The sequence below is a fragment of the Telopea speciosissima genome, unplaced genomic scaffold (genome assembly GCF_018873765.1).
Source record: "Telopea speciosissima isolate NSW1024214 ecotype Mountain lineage unplaced genomic scaffold, Tspe_v1 Tspe_v1.0417, whole genome shotgun sequence".
In the NCBI taxonomy this organism is placed as follows: Eukaryota; Viridiplantae; Streptophyta; class Magnoliopsida; order Proteales; family Proteaceae; genus Telopea; species Telopea speciosissima.
The window spans coordinates 1-16,410 of record NW_025317753.1 but is presented as its reverse complement, the minus strand read 5'-3'; the positions used below and the strand labels follow the sequence as shown (position 1 = coordinate 16,410).

General features: G+C 43.2%; 1 protein-coding gene across 1 annotated transcript; it reads right to left on the bottom strand.

The window, feature by feature from the left end:
* Positions 1-2,777: 2,777 nt before the first annotated feature.
* Positions 2,778-3,194, bottom strand: LOC122648064 (uncharacterized mitochondrial protein AtMg00860-like). The gene has a single exon (XM_043841333.1). The coding sequence runs from the start codon at positions 3,192-3,194 to the stop codon at positions 2,778-2,780; it is 417 nt and encodes a 138-aa protein (XP_043697268.1).
* Between the last annotated feature and the right edge of the window lie 13,216 nt (positions 3,195-16,410).

The following is a 16,410-nucleotide window of genomic DNA, read 5'->3' as shown; positions in this document are numbered from 1 at the left end:
CATCAATCTATCCATAATAACCCACAAGGCATCAACTGTAGGTCAATCCTACGGTCCATGGGATCATGGTGGTTCACCTTGGTAAACTAATGAAATTATATTTTCAAGTTCCCTATTTTAGGGAACTCCAGGGTTGGCCCTAGGGAACCCTAGGGTTGCCCTAGGGTACCCTAATCTGGCTTGGGCATCCTATTTTCAATTTTAGGGTTTTCCATGGTCGCCCATGGTGCCCTATTGGAACCCTATTAGGGTTTAGTATAACAAACCAATGCCCAGCCCGTCTCTTTGATGTACCATAAAAATACTGGGATCCATGTCATAGAGAATAATCATCCTTATTCCATCTCATGGATAGAGGGATCCATCCCACACCCGAATGCACAGCGAAAAATAATCGATTCGGGTTACTTTCACATCCCATAAATAATCAATATAATTAAATCAATAGGAATTAACATAGAATTGCTAACCTGATGAGCCTCAAGTGTTGCTCCTCCAACAGACAATGGTTCTTCCTCCGATGAGCACTCCAAGCAAACATATCTGAACCTCCAATGGTGCAGCCAAGGTTCTTCAAGCCAATCCTAGGTGCTCTTAAGTTCTTCAAGCATAAATCTGGGTTTCCAAAATCCTTACTCTCAAGCAAAGTAGAGAGCAAGAAGAAGTAGAAGAAGAGATCACAAGAGAGAGAGGGGAACCAAAAACCATCCAAGAGGGGGGGGCAGCCAAAAATGTGGAGCTCTGGTGCCTCCCTCTGCGTTTTTTGGTGTTTATATAATACTAGGGTTTTAAAACCCTAGATGGGAAAAATAAAATCCCAGTGAGAGTCAGACTCTCTCTCCTTGTTTGGTTGTTCTGTTTAAACTCAAAGTGCTTCTAATTGGTGAAGAAGCAGAATCTAATAGGGAATGTTATAATTATTAATTATTTTAATTTATGAATAATTATAATAGCACCATATCCATTAATTAAATAAAGAACTAATTATTTTAGCAAATTCCAAATAACTCCCTACATGATAATAAATTATCATGTACAACCCCCCCCCCCCCACTAATCAACAACATCATTATGGAATCTAGGGCATGTACACTTGTACTGCCAAACCCCATTCCATAGTACATGTCCATATAAGAGTGTCTATGTAATTGATCGGGTCCCGTAAAACTCGATAAAACACTATGTTTAAATAATCATATATAATCTATTATTTTATGTAAAATAGGTTTTGCAAAAACCATTTCCAAAACGGCACTAGATCCAGATTTCGATTCGACCATACATAGACAACTTTAATCTCAGTGTTCCCCAATCGGGCAGTGGTGACCATGTTGAGTAACTCCTTCACTCACAAAGTGTTCGCATTCCCAGAACGTCGGCTTTGACTCACTTGAGCCTCAGTTATTGATAAACCAAAGAATGCGATCACGCTTTGCAGTGACAGGGTCCCCTTAGGTATAGGGCCTCGGTGACACATGTCTATCCCTTCCTACATCTGGTAGTAATACATGAGGGAATCGATAAAGTAGATTCTTCGCCAATACACACATTAATCATGTGAGTACTCACATTCGTACCCTGACATCACATGTCTAGGCATACCCAATGCGATGACCACATGATAAGGGTGCCTAGCCAAACCCTAGTCGTGACTACCATTTTAAGTAAAACTTACGGACACGTAATGCTCAAAAAGTTTATATCGCATGGGATAACATTAAACCAAAATGTATAAGGATTCAATACAAAGTAAAACCGGATTGAACAGGATTGAACCGGATTTGGTGGACACATAAATCCAACATCAACACCCCTGGGTGTACGGGGCAACCCAGTGACGAAGTCCATGGTAACATGCTCCCATTTCCACTCTGGCACGGGCAGTAACTATAAAAGGTCATGGGGCTGCTGCCTATCTGCCTTCACTTGTTGACAAGTGAGACACCTAACCACAAATTCAGCTACATCCCTCTTCATTCCACTCCATCAGTAGTATCCCTTCAAGTCTCTATACATCTTGGTACTACCTGGGTGGATCGAATAAGGAGAATCGTGGGCTTCTGACAACACTTCCTTCCTCAGCTGATCGTCCTTGGGAACACATAATCGATCCACGAACATGAGGACACCACCCTCAGTCAGTGTGAAATCCAGATTTCACTGTGTATCACCCTGAATAGCTTCAATAATCTACTAGAAACATTCATCGGAGGCCTAGGCGGTCTGAATTCTCTCCACCAAAGTTGACTGCACCGATAGGGCTGCTAAAGATAGGGTAACACCCTCTACCAGTAACTCCATATCCATCCTTCTTACTTCCTCAACGAGTTCCTTACTAACAGCCAAGGATGCTAAGGATAAGGTTTGAGATTTCGACTAAGGGCATCTGCCACAACATTTGCCTTACCGGGATGGTAGTGGATGGTGCAGTCATAGTCCTTCATTAGCTCCAGCCATCGCCTTTGTCTCATGTTAAGTTCCTTCGGGGTAAAGAAGTAATTAAGACTCTTGTGATTGCTGTAGATCTCACTCTTTTCTTGATATAGGTAGCGTCTCCAGATTTTCAGAGCAAAGAACACAGCTGCCTCCTTTAGGTCATGGGTTGGATAATTCTTCTCATAATCCTTCAACTGACGAGAAGCATAGGCTACCACCTTCCCATCCTTCATCAGAACACAGCCAAGGCCCTTCTTTGAAGCATCACTATAAACTACCATCCTTCCAGTACCATTTGGAATAGTAAGTACCAGAGCAAAAATCAGCCGCTGCTTCAACTCCTAGAATCTTTTCTCACAATCATCGGACCACTCGAGCTTCACTCCCTTCCGAGTTAGTCGAGTCATAAGAGCTAAAATCCTTGAGAAGTTCTCAATGAACCTTCTATAGTAGCCGGCTAGACCCAGGAAGCTGCGAATATCTGCCACACTCTTGGGTGCCTCCCAGTCAACTATAGACTTCACTTTGCCGGGATCCACTTCAATACCCTTAGCAGAGACTAGGTGCCCTAGGAAAGCCACATGTTGCAACCAGAACTCGCACTTGCTGAATTTGGCGTACAGTTGCTTTTCTCTCAAGCGCAGTAGCACGAGGCAGAGGTGGTTTGCATGCTCTTCTTCACTCTTAGAGTAGACCAGAGTTTCATCAATAAAGACGATAACATACTTGTCTAGCACATCATGAAACACCCTGTTCATTAACTCTATAAAGGTCGTCAGGGCATTGGTCAGTCCGAAGGACATAACCAAGAACTCATAATGACTGTATCGAGAACTGAACAACGTCTTGTTGATGTCACTACCCCTGATCTTCAGCTAATGATACCCCGATCGGAGGTCAATCTTTGAGAACACCTTGGTGCCTTGTAGCTAATCAAATAATTCATCGATCCTTGGCAACGGGTATCGGTTCTTGATCGTAAGTTTGTTGAGTTCTCGGTAATCAATGCACATGCACATACTACCATCTTTCTTCTTCACAAACAAAATAGGTGCGCCCCACGATGAAACACTGGGCCTAATGAAGCCTTTCTTCAACAGGTCATTAAGTTGCTCCTGCAGTTCCTTCAACTTCGAAGGGGCCATCCTGTAAGGGGCCTTAGACACTAGGGTAGCACCAGGCACTAGGTCTATCATAAACTCCGTCTCTAGGTCCGGTGGTAACCGTGTGAGGTCTTTCGAAAAGACGTCCAGGAAGTCTTTTACCATACAGATCTCTTCCATAGGTGTAATTTTTGCTTCGGTGTCTAGCACGAAGGCTAAGTAACACTAGCAACCCTCTTCTATCAACTTTTGAACTAGGAGAGATGAGATGATGGTCTTCTTGGGCTTCTCACGTTTGTTGCCCTTGAACACAAATTCCTTGCCCTCCTATGGCTTGAAGAGGACTTTCCTCTCTGTGCAGATCAAGCTGGCTCTATGAGTGGACAATCAATCCATTCCCAAGATTATGTCGAAGTCCTTCATGTCCAGGATTATCAAACTAGCCTCTATCCCATGGTCACACACTCATACGGGGCAATAACTAAAAATTTGGTCAAGCTCGACCTTACTACCCATCGGTGTACTGACTAACAGCTTCAGCACCATACTTGTCGGTCTGATAGGTAGTTTCTTGACAAACGAAGGAGATATAAAAGAGTGTGATGCTCCCTAGTCAAACAACACATAAGCAGGTAGGGAACAGACAAAGATCATACCTGACGGACACCAAACAACCAAACATGATAACCTCAACGTAAAAGAGTTACTCTTGAATGGTTGAACACGATACCTGTGATGACATCAGGATCAGCCTGGGCTTCTTCATGAGTAACAAAATACACTCACCCATGGGTTCTGTTGGCTGGAGAGGGGAGAAGTGAGCAAACAACTGCCTTTGCTTGGGGTGCCTTAGAAGACACCGTTGGCCATGAACCTGTCTGTCACGGATGTGGGCAATCCTTGATCATATGCCCGGACTCCTTAAAATTGTAGCATATGAGAGTCTGGGTCCCATAATGAGGACAGAGTGTAGTTTTGGGTCCTTGGGCCACATCAGGTTTACGGGACTGAATTGGGGATGCAGTCGTGTAGGCCCCCTTCTTTTGGAACTTGTTGGGTCCCCTAGAGTCATAAGATGATATAGGCCTCTTCCCAGCTTTTATGGCCCTGTAGTTCTCTCTCTATTGATCCTCAATTACTTTAGTGGCCTGGACCACTTTTGCATAGGTAGGGTGCTTGTGCAACACCACAGACGTACCCAGGTTGGCCCTCAACCCTCTCTCAAACTTTCTTGCTTTGACCTCCTCAGTCTTCATGTGCTCCGAAGCAAAGTAGAAATGCTCCTAAAAGGTCTGTTGATATTCAAGGACCGACTTGGACCCTTGGTTGAGGATCATGAACTTGGCCTCTTTCTTATCTCGAAAGTTTCTTGGAAAGTAATCGAGAAAGGCCTCTGTGAATTGTGCCCATGTTCCATTAGGGTACTTGGCCTAGAAGTGCTCCTTAGAGGAACGCCACCAAACATCAGCGTCGCCTCGAAGTTGGAAAGTAGCACATCGGATCTTGTCGATGTCATTGCACTGCAGCACCTCAAAGATCCTTTCCAAGTCCCTTATCCATGTGGCTGGAAACATAGATTCGTGCACCATCTTGTAGAAGGTAGAGGGCGATGCTTCTGGAATTTCTCTGAAAGCTTAGAGGTATCAGCCTACGCTGGCGCCACATTTTGGACTTGTGGAGCATCTGGAGCAAGGGGAGGGGGAATTAGCACTGCTTGCACCAAAGGAACTTCAGTAGCAGTGGGTGCCAGAGGAGGGACAATAGGTGCAACAGCAACTACGGGAGCGGGGGCCACCTGTATAGGGGGAGGTACCTGTTGCCTTTCCCTGACAATATTTTGTAGTTGATTTTTCATGTTTTGCATGAAAGTGCGCTGCTTTTATTGCGCCTCTCGATGCTCTCGCTGCATATCCCATAACATGTCCCCTAATAATATGGCAACATCTGCATTATTGTTGATTGGAGGCAGCATAGGCAAGGCCTCCTCGAAGACATCACTAGCATCATCCCTAGGAGGCGAACGATTCCGATTACGGGTGTTAACCATAGTGGCTACCTGTCAAGAGGGAACAATTACGCCATAATGAATGGTCAGCGCACACAAAGGGAATGAAGAGTAAGGAGCACCCTTCACAAAGGACATACAAGCATAAACATGGCATAAAGTAAGAGAAGGCACGGGAAAAGCTGCCACACATAAATGGACAGGGGAAAAACTCCAAAAATCTGGTCTCAGGACGAACGGATTTTCGAATGGAGGTAGACTTCCTAGGTCCGTTCGTAAATCCGATCGCCAATCCACCCTTTAAACTTGGAACGGATTTTCGTATGGATTCATGTCATTTGGGTTCGTTTGACAGTCCGTTTTTAGAAGACAACTTACCGAGAGGGAGGAACCAAAATGCACTGAACGGATTTTCCAACGAAGGTATGGAATCTGGATCCGTTGGCTGAATTCGTTTAGGCCAAAAACCTCAGTTTGCTCAGCTAGTAACTCAACGGGACTCGAATGGAGGCCCAATGCTTGGGTCCATTCGTAAATCCGTTCGAGTATTTTTATAAAATACTCATCCTGCGGGTTTTCAAACTCATTTGGCTTGAGTTTAAACAGTACCTAGAACATAGGGGAGAGAGAGAAGGCGAGTCCGTTTGAACTTCCATCCCAAGCTCTTGCTCGTGGGTGGTCCAAACTCGATCGTCTTCCACCCCCAGGGCTCCTACAGGTATGTCTCTCTCTTCCTTCCCTGATTTTTCCAGGTTTTCTCCCATTTCCTAGCTTTCTAGGTCTTTCTTGGCTTTTCTTTTACTTCTCGTGTTGTGATTGTGAAGTGTTACATGAGTTAAGCAAAATCAATTATCATTGTGTTAATTCTCATGCCAACCATTGGGCTAACACACATTTTACTACAGCAAGCCCAAAATTCGAATTTCCCTCACTGTTTTGGGGAAAACAGTACAGGGGTTTTTGAATGTGCCTATACTCTTTCCATTACACACCCCTTATAGATGTTCACCGAATTTGGCCATGCTTATTTGCACTGGTCAACTGGCCTAAGTAAAGTTTAGGGCCAGACCCTTCCCCAATTTGGATTCCAACTAACATTTTACTTGTTTAAATGTGGAAACCCCCCCCCCCCATTTTTGTGATATCTTGGATTGTTTTGGAATTTAACCCTATACCCATAAGTTACTTATCCTCGTTTGGGTCTTGTTCATGGTAGGTTTTGAACTTCAAAAGGAAATGCTAACTTTTAAGAAAGTCAAATGGGGTGTTAGGCATTCATATATATATATATTTTTTTACCATCACTTAGTTCGATTAACTGCTATTTCGAGTATTACTCTATTTAAGCCTAACATTCCTTGTTTCTTGTGTGTAGGTACAGTCAAGATGGTCCGAAGGTAGAGGAATGCCCTAGCTGTTCCACCTCCACCCCCACCTATGGATTATGATGATGTGTGGTTTACATCAGCAGAAGTAGAAGACCTATATCACGGCTACTTCCATGAGAGGCCTATGCTGCTAGACCAAGATGCAGTGTTGAGGGGCCTCAGGGCCTTCAGGGTGGAGGAGAGGTTCGATGCTTTGGGATGGTTATCTATGTTGGCACCCCCACTCTACTACTACCCGAACCTCGTGAGGCACTTTTATGTCGACATGGTTATGACACACGAGGGCCCAGCGAGTTGCTAGATCACTACCCGGGTAAGGGGAGTACTCATCTCTTTTAATGAGGTGGAATTGGGAGAAATCATCGAGGTTCCCTCTGGAGGAGACAGGATATGCATGCTACCTGCTAGGGATCCTAACAGCTTGATATCTCCCCAGGGTTACATGGAGCTCTACCAGTCTCTCACCAACAACCAGTTTCAAATTAGGGTGAAGGTGATCCAGTTTGGTTCTTCCCAGAGAGTACTCAACCGCTTGGTGCAGACCAATCTGCTACCCAAGGCGGGTCACAGCATGGAGCCTTCGATTTTTGTGGCTTATTTGGCGAACTCCTTGTATGTTGGGGAGGAGTTGTGTCTCCCTTATGCTATCATCAGGACCATGGCTCAGGTTATGACTTCCCCGGAGCGCCATGTTTCCTTGCCATATGGGAGGCTTTTGACCAAGGTTTTTATCCACTTCGGGGTTGACTTCACCGGCGAGGAGCGGGTGACCACTACAGAGGAGGCCTTCAGTTTTACCTCCATAGCCAGGATGGGATTGGATCCAGAGCACTATAGTGATGGGGAGCCGATAGTACCAGAGGAAGTTCAAGTGGAAGGAATGGTCCAGAATGAAGATCCCCTGCCCCAGATACACACTGGAGGTGCTTCCTCCTCAGCTACTCCTTCTCAGAGCATGGACATGGGTGTTGTCCCGGATGCCATAGGGAAATTGAGCCTCAGCATGGCCCAGCTCAACACCAATATGATGTAGGGATTTGCTGGCATCCAGGGGTAGTTCTCCTAGTATGACAGCCACTTTGAGAGGATGGAGAAGGACATCCATGACATTTACAGCTATGTCACCTATGAGGGCGATGACGAGGGAGATTATGGGGAGGAAGATGGAGGCGTGATGGAGGACTAGGCTCTATAGCAAGGAAAAATGATTTTCTTTTTTTTTTTTTGTTGTCTGACTAGAACAATCTTAGTTCCAGCTTCTTTCCCCGTTTTTTTTTGTATTTAAGTATGTGGAATTGTACCTCTCAGCTGAAAGTTTTGTAATTTTTTGGTCTTGGACTTGGTACCCACCTTCCAGGGAGGTCCAAGGCAAACTCAGTTGGGTTTAACAAACACATGTATATATATATATGTTGCCTTATTATTTGCTATCGTTCCCAGGTTTCACCCTAGCTAGTCTTTTCCCTAGGTTTTGCACCAATCATGTTATTCTCTTAGAAGCTTTTATATTAACTCCTATTTGTGTAGAATAAATCAATTACTCCCCCTAAACTATGCTGGTGTAGAACATCGTGCTCTGATACCATGTTGTCACGCCTCCATTCCCATAAAGGATAAAGTACATTAGAAGGGGTGACTAGGACGACACGCGTCATCCTACACTACCAGGATCACAGATGCAGTGTCCCAGTCATAGTCTTAACCAATATTAAAATACACAATAATATCAGAATGCGGGGAAATGAAATATTACATTCCAAATTTAAATCAAAAGCGGAAGCGTTAGTACAGTAGTTATAGTATGTTCAATCGACTATGTGATACATCGTAATAGTTAACCGTTATCTGACTGACCATCATAAAACTACTCAAAAAGAATATAAAGTAATACAAACAAGTGTTTATAATGGGCACAAAGCCCCAAAAGAATCAAAAGAGGGGACAATCCCTAGAATCAACACAGCCCATAAGTGCAATCATCATAGGGGCATCCATCGCCGTGTTCCTCCGACACAGCATCTGGCTCCTCCGTGCCGATACCATCATAATCAGTAAGCTGGACCTCGAGACCAACCAGATAATCGCCATCTGCATCAAAATCTAAAAGGAGATGCACACAGGGGGTTAGCTCCACTGAGCCAGTGAGGAGATGGGGAATGCACAAACACATAATCGCACATAGTCCATGATGAATGTAAATGTTGATAGATTTTCCACCTAGCACACAATCTAAGTCCAGGTATATGCTACTATGACAACTCGGGAGACACTGTGGGTCACTTATGTTATTGCCACAATGAAACCTCAATTGTCACTAGGGGCCCTACACTGGTTAAAGCCACCAAAACCACCCAGTGGCAGACCCCGATGATCAGTGGTCATCCTTGACCTGGCCTCTCTCCTCCACAAGCAATAAGGAGCCCTGATCACCCAACACCTAAACCCCTGTTGGTAAGAGTCGTAAGATAGAGAAGTGAAACCTAACCGCAGATATACTACATGCAAAGTCCTATCATCCCGAGAGGTATTCTGAGTGCATCAACGTCCCATTCCATCTAGCACCCGGGTACCAGCACGGCACGGTACATACAGGGCAGGATGACAGTAAATGAATTTCATAAGCATTTATGGGGTTTCGGCACCAGCACACCCAGCATCGTAACCAAATTCTATAATGAAGTAATAAACACAACCACAAGTATCAAATCATAGTCAAGATAATATATTCAAGAATGCAGCATGCTCATTGATGATACAGGTATCATAACAAATGCATATTTTATATAAAGCAAGCCCAAATGTCACCCAAAACCCACTCATCGAAAGTTCACTTAATGCTTGGGTGTCTAGTAAAGGTTGCCAGGTACACGCCCCCGAACAGTTTATTTTACCTAGGGATACATGAAAAAGGTGTTAGAAGAGTGTAGGTGGGTCCCATAAAGAGTCCCCACAGGCTGCTATCCATGATAGCACAAAAGGCCTTGAACGGATTTTCGAACGGAGGCACACCCAGTGGGTTCGTTTGTGAATCCTTTCTCAGGAGATAAGGACCCGAGAGCAAAGGTAAAAATGGACTAAATGGATTTTTGAACGAAAGCAGGTACCCTGGGTCCGTTGGTAAATCCGTTCAGGACAAGCTAAGTTGTTAAACCATTTATAAGCTGAATGGATTTTCAAACGAAGACCCGATGCCTGGGTCCATTCGTGAATCTGTTCGAACCAGAACACAAACCTTAAGTTGTATGCTTCCCCTACCCATCACCTTGTATGTATTTAATGTTAGGGCTTGGTGGGGGCCAAGGTGAGGTCCATTAGAATCCTAAGAGTCTAACTTAAGCTTGGTCTTAGGAGTTTAAGGATTAAAACTGTTACACCCACACCCGAAATATACCTTTATGGCCTGGGGCAATTTAGACCTTTACCAAAGGGATAATGCCTAGGTGGCAATGATCAACATTAATGGCCTTGAACCTAATATTTTATTATAAGTGTTCCCTCGAAGTCCTGGACGTATGAGTCAAAGCCCCGTAACTTTCCTTGAAGTTTGGGCTCTGACAGCAGCGCCGAAATCATGAACGGACCCACTCGAACTGAATCCGCTCGAGGATCCGCCCGTGCTGTTACCTACCCTTTTGGTTTATCTTCTTGTGGGACCCACATCCCCATATCTCGGACACCCTAATTAGACCCTCAGACCATATGGATCCACACCTTTACCATTAATTAGTTAGATGGGCCATGAAAGTGGGCCCATAAGACTTAACTTACGTAAATAATGAGTTTTACTATTTTAACTTAAACCAAACAAGGCCTAAGGGCTAATAGGTTTAATAAGACTTGGGCCCAACCCAAACATACCCTAACTAGCTAAATGGACCTAATGGTTAGGACATAGACCAAACATGCCCTAAGCCCCAAATCTAAAACCCATTTAAAGCCTAAGGGTTAACTATGTCCTAAGGACACCTAACCAAACATGAACTAAGGCCCTTCCACCCCTTAAAAGATAAGAGAAACCCCTTCTTCCCTTATCTCTCCCCCTTCCAAGCAAACCATGGAGGAGAAGGAGGAAGGAAGAAGAAGTAGAAGTAGGAGAGGAATAGGAGGGGAAGGGAAGAGGATGGAAGCCATGCCAAGATGGCTGGCTGCCCCACATCTCCTCCTCTTGCTGTCCAAACAAAGAGGGAAGAAGAGAAGAAGAAGGAGAGATGGAGAGGATGGTTGGAAGAAAAAGGAGGTGGATCTTCAAGGCTAGCTAGGGCTGGAATTGGAGCTACTCCCACCAAGGTAAGACTTCAAACTTGGTACTCCTCCATTCTCATTTATATTTTCTAGATTCCTTGAGCTTGAGCTAACCTAGGGTTCCATTTGGGACTCAAGGTGATGCTTGACCCTATGGTGTTGACCTAGCTCTAGAAATGGTTCCTATGAGCTACATTGCAACCATGGTAGCTGAACCCTTAGTTCTAAACTATGAAACCCTACCTTTGGACCAAATTATGACCAAACCCTTATGTGATCTTGAATCCATTAGGTGAGCCTAGGATCTAGTGACCCTAGGGAGGCTTACACACCCCTCCCATGTCTCTGAAAGCTGGATGCACTCCAAATTCAAGCTGGAGAAGAAGCCCTTTGAAATTTCAGAAAAGACTACCGACGAACGCACGCCCGGATCCACCAATCGTGGTACTGTCCGTTAGTCTACCTAGTGTAATCCCTGTGAATTGACCTGGACAGATGAAGGAACGGATTCACTCTGTTGTATCCGCCCTTGGGTCAGTTCGCTCTCGGGTGTGTCTCAGGGATCGAATGGATGCAGGGGAGGATTAAGATGTTGCATCTGCCCGTGGGTCAGTTCGCTCTTGGGTGTGTCTCAAAAATTGAACGGATGCACGAACAGACCCTAGTAAGATGTTTTGTCCGAGGATCCACTCCTTGTATTTTCACCTTTTGGCCTGAACGGAGTCAAGGACGGACTCACCCTGTTGCAACCGTCTGTGAGTCCGCTCATGCTATCATGATTGAAACTTGATTTTAACCTTGGGGGCCTAGCATGGAACCCTTCTATACATGCTTTAATGATTGCTTTTGTATGTTTAGGCTACCCAACTTGATGGATAGCTGGTGCACCGGTGAGATTCATATCAACCATGCCGGGTGACACCTGAGTTCGGTGAGTGGGTTTTGAGTGACTTTGTTGGGTTTGAATATATATATATATATATGGCAATCTTGAGCATGCTATTATATAATTATAAGCATTGTGCACTTTGTATTATTATTCAAATGTGACTGTTATGAATGTGATAATATTCTCACCATTGTATCGGGCTATGGTGCCGGGTGTGCTAACATCGGAACCCCAATTTATTTAATTATGAAAACTGTTATATGCCATCCTGATTTGTATGTACCGTACCGTGCTATTACCCGGGTACTAGATGGAATGGGACGGTGATGCACCTGGAATACCTCTCGGGATGATAGGACTTGTATATAGTATATCTATGGCTAGGATGCTTGCTTCTTTATACTACGACCCTTGCCAATAGGGGTTTATGTGTTGGATAGTCTGAGCACCAGTGGTCTGTGGAGATGAGAGACGCCAGGACAGAGGTAGTGATGGCTGTCGGGGTCTGCCACTAGGTTTCTACCGGCGTAGGCTCTCGTATGATAATTGAGGTCTCACTGGGGCTATAGGTTAAGTGACCCTTAGTGTCTCCCGAGTTATCATAGTAGCATACACTTGACTTATAGAATTGTGTGTTAAGTGGAAAATGAATCTAACATTAACATGCATCATTCTGCTTGAACTTGTTTGTGTGTATGTATGTGCATTCCCCTTTGCTCCCTCACTAGCTGGTGTAGCTAACCCCGTTGCGCAACCCCTTTTTAGTTGATATGCAGGTAACCTCTTGACGAGCATCGTTGGATGCAAATTAAGTGGAGCCGGTGGCTATGACTTAGATGTAGATGTACACCCAAGAATGGTGCCTTAGTGGTAAATAAATTATTATTTAATTTCTGTATTCATCCACAATCATGTATGTATAAACTGTATGTTTATTTATAAGGAGCGATTGAATGGTTACAATTACGGAAAATGTACTATGTGTTATCATTAGAGAACCGATGCTCTATAGTTTCACATGATTTTAATTTAATTTCGTTTCCACTAACTCTGTGATTGAAACAATTTATTCCATTTGGTACATTTGTTTCTGTTGTCATAATGTGATGACAGGGTAGACTGTGGCTCGGGACACTGTATCTGTGATCCTAGTAGGTATTGGGATGACATGGGTTGTCTCAGTCACCCCCTATGTAAGGTAAAATATCTACATCGGGATGGGGGAATGACAGAGTGGTATTAGAGTAACGATGCTCTGTACCAACCACAGTCTGGCGTAACCTCTTGATTTATTCTCCACAAATTTGGTTCTAAATTAAAAATCGCAAGAGCATAAATAAGTGGATACAAACATAGGAGGAGACTGATTGTGGTGAAACAAGAACCTAGAAGATAATAGGCAACATGGAACTTAGGACTTGAAACATAGGTTATTAAGTTACAACTATGTAATTGCTTGGTTGAGTCTTAGGTATGTAAGTGTTGGGAAAATATGTACATAATGGTCCACAGCAAATAATAATGAATCAAATGTAACCAACCCACAATAATCAACAATGATCCAAAAGAAGGGAAACAACCAAACATATAGAAATATATATAAAAAATATTAATTACATTTCCCCAATTGTTCCAAAACTTCCTTGAAGGTAGTTATGTCCTTCTCAACTCAACATTCCTGATTTCATCTATTCTAGATTTAAAACACAAGATTCTATTTGTCCCAACTCAAAACATCTGATTCTATCTATCCAAGATCAGAACATATAAGTCCACCATAATTAAAAGTTCCCAAAAGTTCCCAAACTGCTGATCAAAAGAAAGAAAAAGAGAAAATACAAGAAAACTAAAGGAAAAGCCAAAATAAAATAGTTCCACCAATATCCATCAAGAGACAAGAAAACCAAAAGACTGGTCCAAAATAACTTCAAACTGCTGGAGAAGAACTGGGCTAGTCATCTGCACCATCATCACCACCGCGACCAAGGAAAGTGTTGATGTCATCTACTCCTCTCTCTATGCCCTCAAGACGCCTAGCCTAGTTGGAAAGTTGCTTCTTGACCTCATTGAAGCCATCCAACACCCTTAGGTTCAGTAGCCTAATAGCCATCAAGATGTCACTTCCACCCCCTGGTACACCTGAGGACCCTACTCCAAATGGCTCAGAACCCATGAACTGTATGTCATCATCAACTTCTCTAGGTCCTTTACCTTCCCCATATTTGACCTGCTCTCTAGCACTGTCATAATCAAAATACAAATTCATCTTCTGCAGTGCGTTGAATCCAATAGGTCCCTCAGGGCTGGTCTCTTTGGGCTCATGGTCAAGATCAATCCCAAAATACAGAAATACTCTGGTGAGCAGCCTACCATATGGCAAATTGTTGTTTTGGATAGGATTTAGTACTGCACGAGCCATATACTACATGACCACATGAGGCAGACAAATAGGCTGACCAGTGTATAGAGAATAAACAAGTACTACAAACATCAGAGGAGGCTGAGTGCGGTGTGCCTTGGAAGGAGCCAGATTGGTCCTAGCTATAAAAATAAGAACCCGCTGTGAAGGAGGAAACCTGAAAAGATCTTCATTCTCATCATACTTATCACTGGTGAGAGTCTTGAATAGCTTCTGACTTTCTGTAAGAGACAAGCACTTGTCTGGATGACTGCCTGGAGGATAGTAAACTCTATCACCCTCTGAAGATACATCGAGGAGAATCCCCAACTTCGCTGCAGTAAAGCCAATGACAACTCCCTTCACATAGGAAGTCAGCTTGAACTCATCATCATCCTCTTTGACTAGTACGATATTTGAGTAAAATTCCCTGACCAATGTGGGATAGTAAAGTTTTGACTGAGTCAGCATGCCACTCCACCTCAATCTATCGAATCTAGCACCCACCTTGTATGTCAGAAGTTCCTCCACTGTTTCATCTCTCTATACTAGAATCTTCCTATTAAAAAGGAGTTCTCAAAAGATCCCCTCAGTCTTTTCTGAAGTGAATCATTTTACATTATAGGCTGTGGGAATAGCTGGTACAATGGCAAGGTCTCTCTTCCTTATGGGAGCCATGGCTAATCGCCTACACACAAGACACCACCAAAGAAATAGCAAAGGTAAGCCTAACTGGAATAATGACATATGATTGGAAAATAAAATTGTAGGAGAGAAATGCCTAAGTGATATGGAAATGGTTAGATGAGAAGGCTATACATGATGAGGAGATCAAAAAATAAATAAATATATATGATACAGAACATGGATACCATTGGAGGTGTGTTTGGAGTGAAGGAAAAGAAACAAGGTCAATATACACATGAAGTCCACATGAGATCCCTAGTGTGTGAAAGTGGAAAAATGAGATCAATATAAACAATATATGTGCCTTGACTATTATACATCCCAACCAATGCCAAACAAGCAAGGGATTGAATGAAACACCCCAATAAGAGACAAGAATTATTTATTTGAGGAAAAGAGGATAGATTCCAAAAATTGTATCAATAACCATATAAACAAGAGAATATGCTTGAGGATAAGACAATGGGATAATTTTCTATGAGATTTTATGGCATCCAAAGAATTAAACTTGAAATTGAAGAGTTTTCCCAAAGCATTGAGAATTTGAGAATTTACCTAACCAAAACTTAGAGATAATCCAAGTGAATCAACTAGGCATGGCAAACATGATAAACAATCTCTAAAATACTTGTAAAGACTTTTAAAATTAATAAAAGATGCAATGTTTATATAAAATATCCCTAACTTAGTGCCATTGATTGATTAGGGCTTGATCCACCCCAAAAATAAAACCTAATCCCAATCGGTTTTGGCATGAACTTGGTGTACATGGCCATGAAAATGCAACCAAACTCAAGGTATAATCACAAACTTGTGGTGTTCATCCCAAATCCAAGAAAAAAGGAAAAGGAATATGAAGAGGCACAAGCAAAAACTCCATAAATGGGAAGGAAAAGAGAAGAGAAAGGAGAAATGGGAAGAAAACCTTACCTTGAGATTGTGGGAGATGAGCTTTAGGGCCTGAGATCGTCGGAAACCACCAAAGGAGTGCAAGGGAGGCCTGAATGAAAGTCCCTATAGAGCCTTTCTCCCCTACAGTTATGTCCCCCTCTTTGGAGCCAAAAGTGAGTTTTAAAACTCGTGGCTCTGTTTTGTCCAAATTATGGGAATGGAACGAATGGACCCACTTATCGTGACTCCGCTCGTGAATCTGCCCCATACAAAACTTGAAATTTTCATTCTTAAAACTGTGCGGATCAACGAACGGATCCATTTCCATGAGTCCGTCCGAAGATCCGATCGCCTTGAGATTTTTATAAAAT